At 37.0% G+C, this 9,247-nt stretch overlaps 1 protein-coding gene across 1 annotated transcript in view; it reads right to left on the bottom strand.

Moving 5' to 3' along the window:
• Positions 1-771: 771 nt before the first annotated feature.
• GNAQ (G protein subunit alpha q) overlaps positions 772-9,247 on the bottom strand; it is a 285,088-nt gene continuing 276,612 nt past the window's right edge. The window contains exon 7 of the mRNA XM_058565599.1: positions 772-4,918. Within this exon, the coding sequence (XP_058421582.1) occupies positions 4,728-4,918 (191 nt within the window). The 3' untranslated portion in view covers positions 772-4,727. The remainder of the gene's footprint in view (positions 4,919-9,247) is intronic.

Genomic DNA, 9,247 nt, shown 5'->3' with positions numbered 1-9,247 from the left:
TTTAGAGAGTTCTTTGAGGAAAAGAAATCCACCAAAAATGTGTTTCAGTCAAAGTAACCTGAACAAAGTTACATAGTAATTTTCCATCTTACTTCCTAAACTTAAAAATATTCTACTGAAGAATAATCTTCCTCCCTGTTTTTTGTTTTTCTGCCTCCCAAAGCTTATATGAAAGTGAGAATTCCTTTATCCAAGTACAATCCAATTTTACCTGATAGGTGTTTTTATAACATGTAAATATCATTTACTAGTGGGTTGGAATCAAATGGGGAAATGGAGGGTACATGATAGATAAGGGAGGTCAGAAGGAAATTAATATTTGAGCACCTACTACGTGCTAGGTGTGTATGCATACTTTGAACAGATGATTCTAGAGGCAAGAGTATTATTGAAAGGGCATCGGTAGTTGGGAAGACAGCAGGAAAGGGTTTGTTATTCTGTGAGAAAAACAAATGACAAGTTATAGACACTGTACTAAGTATCTACTAAACAGCAGGTGTCTGGCTCCAAAAATCTCTAGCTAATCACACACAACTAAGCCATTTCTTTTCCTAATTTGATGGAATCAAAATGAAATCCCAAAGACAGTCACCAGGACAGACCTCTTAACGCTACATATGCTGGAATATGTAGAGAGAGATAAACATACAGTATTACTAGTTTTAAATTTTGTGTGTTTCTAACCAAAGACATATCTTTGGAATAAAATATGAACGTATACCAAGCACACCTTATTTGTATCAATTGAGATGTTGTCAATTACCAATTAAGTGGTTTTAAACCCTTATTTAATTTTAAGAAGAGCAGCAATATACATTACAATATTTGGGTACACTTTATTTTTATATGGGTTAACATTCTGCTATATTTCATTTCATTCGTTCTTAAGAAACTGAAAACAAAGGGAAATTGAGGGTAATTTGAAGATTATTTCCAACCAATATCTGAGTCTTGCAGTATCTCATTATGCAGCCCTTTCTTCCCATTATTTTTTTATTTTTTTGCAAATAATAGTCATTTTGACCCAAATCCAGCATAAATAGCTTTTCACCAATTCCTAACTTAAGACAACTAAAATTTACAATCATGTGGCAGTATAAATTTTAAAATTACAATTCATACACCTTGACAATCAAGATAGTCTGAAGTACAAAAAGTAAATTGTCCTTTAGCTGAATTACGTTTTTTAAATATTAGGCCTGCTAGTTAATCTACAAAAAGAATACAAGTTTCAGGTGTTCTTCAAATACGTTTTGTAGATGTCATATGCTAGTAAACAACATATGCAGGTTCCTAAGATTTTTTTCCCCCAGTCGATTCATGACATTCAACAGAGCTCTCTATATGGAAATGTTTAAAAAAAAAAAACTTTGAGGGGATTTATTTACTTTTGAATGAGTGTGTTATTTCCCTTTGTTTCAGATATGAGGCACAAACTTCTGAATTTAAGCTCTGTAAGGCATAGTACAAACCTCCAATTTACAAATAAGGAATTCTCTGAGGGTTGGAACTGCTGTGTCACGCAAAGAAGGGAAACTCATCTGTAAACTGGTACACTGCAATGTGTTAAGTGAGTCATGAAATGGCTGCTTGCCTTGGTATGCTGAAGAAAGGTTTTTGTGTTTTTGTTTTTGAATAAGACATGCCCAAGTCACCATAAAACTCACCACAGGCCTCCGCTACCTAGAACATTGACAATAAGAGTCCAGTGGCACACGCTTATAACGCTTGCAATCACAATATAATATAAAGCATGAGTAAACTTTGTTTTTATACAAAACTGAAAAGAATCCCTTCCCGCCCCTAGCCCCTTCAATAAAACCCCAAACAAAGAAACAAAAAAGAAAATCCTTTAGCTTCAATTGACTAGTGTGGATACAGTTAGGTTTCTATGCATCACTGCAGCTAGGGTGATCAATATTTTCCTTTCTCAAGAGAAGGGATCTTGTCATGCACCCTAAGATGAACAGTGAAGCCACAAACCTCAATTCTGCATAGCAATTCCATCCCAATTTCATAAAGACAAATAGAACAATCTTTCCCTGTTTTGCTCAGCCTCTTCGAGCATTGAGATCAGTTTTAATCGACTACATCTACTATAGCTCTATTAAATAGAATATCTTGATTCCCTAAACTGTAACACTTATGATCTTGTGATGAGGTTTTCTCTATACACACTGCAGGCCTTCAAATGTTGTTTTCCTTTTTTTTTGCTGCACCAAATTTAAGATTGCCCTTTCAGGCAAGCAGTGGTCTCTAGCTGTTAAAATACTTCCTTAGTGGATCACAATAGCTTCTAAAACTGCCTTTCTAATAAAGGCCATCAGAGAGGTAATACTAAACTGTGCATTTGCCAAATAAGAATATGAATTGTATAAAAGCTCATATTCCAATCCTAGGTCAAATGGCAAAAGTTCTACAAAGTTGGTTTCCATGTTTGTATAAAAGCTCCGACTGATTTTATGTATTTTGCTATGAAATTACCTTTGGGTCTTATAGTCAGTATACCTCTACTCAGGAATGTGCAAATGATTTTATACAGCACGATGCTAGTACCGCTCTGTACGATAGTAAGGTTTTTTTTTTCTTCTTTTCTAAATGGAAAAAAAATATCCCTAGTCAGAAATAAACTGACAAATTTACATTCTCCTCTCTTAAAAAAGTAAATAAAATAACATTATTCAAAATGTGAATTAGCTATAAGACATACAATACAATTACATAGATACATATCAATACAGCACATTCAATCTGCCAAAAAATTAATGATTACAAAGCCAGTATGGATGCTGCAATATCGAGAGAGATGTATGTACAATGATTAGAGCATTCATAATTGCACTATACCTATAAGCAGTCTGTTTCTTAATTAAATTACAGGTGCTATCTGAGCAAGGAAAACAAGTAACCTGTGTTGTTTGAGGCTGGGAGAGTAAAGAGAACATTCCATTACTATTGAGTAACTCTGGTACTCATCTAACAAGCCATTAATTTTCTCCCTCCCTTTTGTCATTCCAAAAGAGTGATTTATATGGAAGTTTAGACTTGTGCCAAATAGCATTGTAGTTAAAATGAGACCAGTGTCATGGCCTAATTCTAACTTCCCGGTTTTAAAACAATCATGATTTATTTTCTTAAATCGTATTTCAACTCAAGCTGCTTGACAGAAGCTCATCAATACACGTGCTGTATTTTTTGCATTTGTTGAAAAATTGCACATATAGAATTCCAAACATCTCTCCTAATAGGTTCAGTTACATAAATACATGTTCTCTAGAACACTGAAAGGGTACTTTTGAGTTAGGTCCACAAATCTTCCTTAAGTTCAACTTAACCAGTCACCAGTTTAAAAAGATACCAAAGGTGGTAAACTAGCAGTTAACTTCAGATTTTGCAAATTGAAGGTCTCAGAATGATACTATCAACCAATGTTCTTGGCAGACCTACTCGACCTTAAGGAACATAGAGAGAGAAAAATTGGCTTCAAATGAAGAGATATGAGCAGATTTCACGTTGCATCACAGAGGACATTTTTCCACATTGCTGATTTGGACACTCAACATGGAACGTGGACACTAAACAATGTGATCTTACGGGCAAAGAAAAGAATGGACCATGAGACTCAAATTTACAGTTACCAATTGTTTGGCAATTGGTGTTTCAGGTTCATTCTCAGTCAATCGTTTTAGGCTTCACAGTCTTACTCTCTTATAGTTTAAGATACCGGCTTTTCTCTTTTAAGTTCTTAATGATTTTGTTTTATAAAAAGCCAGCTTTGGCAACACATACCCATAATAAAAGTCATTTAGAAGTTGTGGCCTAAACACTAAGAAAAAAAGGGAGGAAAAGTTTGAACTGAGAAAAAAAAAATTAAGAGCAACCTGTGAAAAGGTTCTGGGTAGCAGCCACTGGGATAATGTAGTGTCTGTTGGCATGTTTTTTGGCATCTGCAATTTAAGGAAGAGAGGGTGAAAATAAGAAAAAGAAGCAAGGATGGGAGAAAGGACAATGGCACATGGTGTCTCTGCCCTTGCCTTATTGACTTCTACACAGTTCTCTGAGCAACCAAGCGAAACGACACTCAACCATTAGATGGGCATCCACTGTCCCAGCCCAAAGTGAGGCAAGACAATATGTTTATATAAAAAAAATTCTATATGTGTATCCAGAGCAATACATTTAAAACCATAGTATTAATACTTATACTCCTTCAGCAAAAACTACAAATTGTTAAATTAAGCTGATGTTGATGGCTTAAATCGAATGACGTTGTCCTGACTGTGTCATTCGAGGGAAAAACTTGACCAAAAATGGAACAGAATAAAGGCCATTGTAACCCAGGAAAAATCAGGAGGAAGGTATGGGTTAGGAGGAGGGAAATCAGCTTCGTTTTGCTCAATAGAAAAGAAAAAGATAAAGAGAAAGAAACAACTCTTATCTTTGTGAGTGCATGACTGAGAATTTAAAATACATTGAATCACAAGGTTTTGCCTAAAAAAAAGATAGAGAGGAAATGTGCTGGGACTGTACTTCAGCATCCTGTTTTTCCTCTGAATAGTTTAAATAAAATCATAATATTTACTACAAACTCTGTGGACACGCTCACACAGAGTCCAGGACGGCAATAAATTAGTATTATGCAAATTGTTTTCCACAGAAATACAGTCCCTCTTGTATAGCTTCAGTAGCCCACCAGGGAAGGGAAGGGCGGTGTCAAGGAGGCACAATTAGACCAGATTGTACTCCTTCAGGTTCAACTGGAGGATGGTGTCCTTGACGGCAGCAAAGACAAAGCGGATGTTCTCGGTGTCGGTGGCGCATGTGAAGTGGGAGTAGATAATTTTGTCACTGTCTGGGTTCAGGTCCACGAACATCTTCAGGATGAATTCTCGAGCTGCCTGGGCATCTCTCTGGGGTCCTATTGGTCAAGGGAAGAGAGGGGAACAGTTTGTCAGCTGATCCATTCATGGGTTTGCTCAATACATGTTTATTGGGTCAATGCCCATGAAGACGGCACCTACACTACAGATTTGATCTGTTACAATCATGTTCCCCAATACTACTATGTGTAACTGCTCCTCTTTGTCACTTTATCTGCCCATCCATCCATCCAGCTATCCATCCATCCACAAAATGTGGTTAGTTGAAAACAGGCAGACGGCTTCAAGGCCAGACTAAGTTGAGCTCTGATTCCTTGGGTGATAGGGAGCCACTGCAGGCTCTTCAGAAGGGGAGTAATAGCTTCCTTTTTTGGACTGAGTTAATAGTGCTGGTTTCAGCGATACAATAAATGTGCATAGAGACACACTTACTGTATATACTCACACTTACACAGACTTAGGCTCTCTTGTCAATCTACCTCCATATGTCCCCCCATTATGGATCACTTTACATTCTCCAGACTGAAATCTCACTCAGAGTAGAACATCTGTTCCTTAAGGTCAGGTCCATCTACAATCGTCCTCTGCAGCCTCACTTCTACAGACTTCTGGTGTTTCCGGGCACACTTTTATGTAACATCCATCACTAAGTGTGATGATAAAAAAAATTGGTTTACATTTTCTTATATTTATTCAGGGTCTCTTATGTGCCAAGCACTGTCCTAGATGCTCTGAAAAAGGATTGTGATATATTTATCAGGATATATTAATAACTTAGGTAATAATTTTGCAGTGGATTCCTAGATATGCCACCAAAATCACAGGCAACAAAAGAAAAAATAGATCAACTGGACTTCACCAAAATTAAAAACTTTTGTGCATCAAAGGATGTTATCAAGAACGTGAAAAGACAACCTACAGAATCAAGAAAATATTTGCAAATCACATATCTGGTAAGAGGTTAATATCCAGAATATATAAAGAACTCCTTTAACTCAACAACAAAAAGACAATCTGATTAAAAAATGGGCAAAGGACCTGAATAGATATTCTCCAAAGAAGATATACATACGGCCAATAAGCATATGAAAAGATGCTCAACATCATTAATCATTAGGGAAATGCAAATCATGACCACAATGAGATACTACTTCACATCTACCAGAATGGTTATAATCAAAAACATGGAAAATAAGTGTTGACAAGGATATGGAGAAATCTGAAGCCTTGTGCATTGTTGGTGGGAATGTACAATGGTGCAGCTGCTGTGCAAAACAGTTTGGTGGTTCCTCAAAAAGCTAAACACAGAATTACCATATGACCCAGCAATTCTATTCCAAGGTATATTGAAATTGAAAGCAGGAACTCTTAACAGATACTTGTACACCGATTTTCATCGCTGCATTATTCACAAGAGCCAAAAGGTAGAAACAACCCAAGTGTCCATCAACAAGAATGGATAAGCAAAAAGTAGTACATACATACAATGGGATATTATTCAGCCATAAAAACGAAGTTCTGATAGATGCCACAACATGCATGAACCTTGGAAACATTATGGTAAGTAAAAGAAGCCAGACACAAAAGAAATATTGTATGATTCCACTTATACGAGGTACCTAGAGTAGGCAAATTCATTGAGACAGAAAGTAGATTAAAGGTTACCAGGGGCTAGGGGGAGGGGAAAACGGGGAGTTACTGCTTAATGGTTACAGAATTTGTGAGGGGGTGAGGAAAAAGTTTTGGGACTAGTGATGGTTGCACAGCATTGTGAACATAGTTAATGTCACTAAATTGCATGCTTAAAAATGGTTAAAATGGCAAATTTTGTTACATATATTTTACCATAATTAAAAAAATTAATGTAACATACCAAAAAGCACTAATTGTACCCTTTAAATGGGTGAATTATATGGTATGTGAATTATATCTCAATAGAGCTGTTTTAAAAACTTATTTAATAGATCCTGATAAACGTATTAAAACTTATTGTTGTAAATTAATAACATGAAAACACCACCACCTATCAAGTACTGAGCACCTATCTTGTATCAGTCTTTGCTGTACTATATATCTGCATTTCCTCCATTTTCTTCCAGTTAGTTCTATACTAAGAAAGAAGGAGGTCATGCTATAACTTTCTCCTCCTCCACTTCCTTCTCCCTGGCACGATTCTCTCAGGATCCACAGCTAAGGTTTTTTCTATCAATATTCTGTTATCTCCTTGTTGGGATAAAGAAATCTTTGAAAACTCTGAGGGCCTGACCACCATTTCTAACAAAATGCATTGTGAGTTTCCGACAGCCAACTTGAAAACTTTTTGTGTGTGTGTGAGGAAGATCAGCCCTGAGCTAACATCTGCCAATCCTCCTCTTTTTGGTGAGGAAGATGGGCCCTAGGCTAACATCCGTGCCCATCTTCCTCTACTTTATATGGGATGCCGCCACAGCATGGCTTGACAAGCGGTGCGTCGGTGCGTGCCCAGGATCCGAACCTGTGAACCCCAGGCCGCCAAAGAGGAGCATGCGCACTTAACTGCTATGCCGCCGGCCGGCCCCTTGAAAATTTTTTAAACCAACGTTATTGCAAATTGGGGATTACCCCTATGAGCTTATATCCAACATTGCCAGAAGTTGGGAGGAAAGAGCCATGAAAACAGATTATTCTCATTTGTACAATAAACAAAAGTAATGTTTGAATTTTTGACTTAAGTGCCCAGAATTGAAATTTTTGTCAGTGATTAAGCCTCGCATCATATTGAATGAAAAAGTGCCATAATTGAAAATACTCTGATATATATAATTATTTAATGTCTGTCTGATGTTTTTCAATGTACTATTGTTAAGTTACTAATTCCATAGCAGTGATAAAAATATTTAAAACTAGGCTAATAGATAAACCAATGTTACTGCAATAAACAACAACAAAAAAATAAAAAACAAAACAAAAAAAGAAGAAATAAAATTAGGCTAATAGATTTTGAGAGCTGGAGAAGCCTCTCATTGTCATAAAAGAACACTATCTTTCTGGCTTGTGAATGAACTTCCGTATGATTTTGTACTTAACCTATTTGGGAAAGAAAGGTCTATTTTTTTTCCCTTTTTCTTTTAACCTAAAGAATATCAGAACTAACTCAAGTTCACTGAAGAGCACTTGGAAGTGCGTTATGTTTTTAAGCATAAATTATGTTATTTGAATAAACAAACTACAAAGAAATCATTATAGTCATCACAGCAGGAACAGAATTCCACAGTCTCTATGAACAATTTTGCAATTCAAGTCCATGTGGAAATGGTAATTTCCCTTCCTGAAGAGAAATACAGAAATGGCATTCATTACGATTAAGACCTTGTAAGTACAAAAATATGGAAGTGTGAAATTTATAATACTATAAACATGTTTATTATAAAAACCACTGCAGAGTGGGCCTAGAGTCTTTTCAGTCTTAGCTCATCTTACAAGGGCTTTGAGTCTTGTGAAATGACAGCTGCGTGCGTTTGTGAATAACAATCGATGTCTTGTTTCTTTTTTCGTGGCCAAGTTTCCTCTGTGTGTTATGTGTATACAGGGGGAGATTAACAATAAAAAAACCTCTTCAGATTTTAAGACATTCACAATGGCCACATGTTGGAAGGAAAATGCTCATAGTGATGGGGAATCTGGGGAAATTATCAGACAAAGGAGATATGTAAAGAGATTAAGACGACATTGCACAGAGAGAAAAAAACAGTACCCCAAACACCTGTCGCAGAAAAAAGTCTTTTTTTATTGCAGAAAAATCAACCCAAGTGTGCTGTGGTTGTGTGTGCTGCATCTGTCCTCTGTCATCCGTATGCACGCACGTCACGAAAACACGCTGGCCCATAGGTGGGTGCTATGTTCCGGGCGGGAGGTCATTTCCCTTCTGCTGATTCTCACCAAATTGTGAGAAAAATTAAGAGTCTGTCTCTCCTTCTAGGTGTGTGAGGTAAGCAGGTGTGTTTGGGTCTAAGCCAGGTGCTCCGTGCCCATCCTATTCAGGTAGACCTTGCGTATAAAGAACTAGCCCGTTGGGAGAGCAAGTTAACGACACATGAAGTCACTTCCTTCCACAGTTTCCTCAGGAACACTGGGGAATAGTCTCAGGCATTTACGACTTGGTGGCAGGCCAGTGGCAAATTACAAGGAGTAAAAGTGAAAACACTGTTCAGGCTAGGAAAGTATTTCTTTTTAAAGGAACAGCAAAGCACAAAGGAAAATGCACTTGGAGAGAGGATGGGAACACACTGCTTACAAAAACGGTACTATGGCTAATACCTGAAAACATCCCGAAACTAATAACGTTTCCCCAGCACCGTACCAAATGCAAGTGGGATGAAAAGATGAGT

The sequence above is a fragment of the Diceros bicornis genome, chromosome 22 (genome assembly GCF_020826845.1).
Source record: "Diceros bicornis minor isolate mBicDic1 chromosome 22, mDicBic1.mat.cur, whole genome shotgun sequence".
Classification (NCBI taxonomy): domain Eukaryota; kingdom Metazoa; phylum Chordata; class Mammalia; order Perissodactyla; family Rhinocerotidae; genus Diceros; species Diceros bicornis.
Note: the sequence above shows the minus strand (reverse complement) of the source record. Positions and strands in the feature narration are given on the sequence as shown.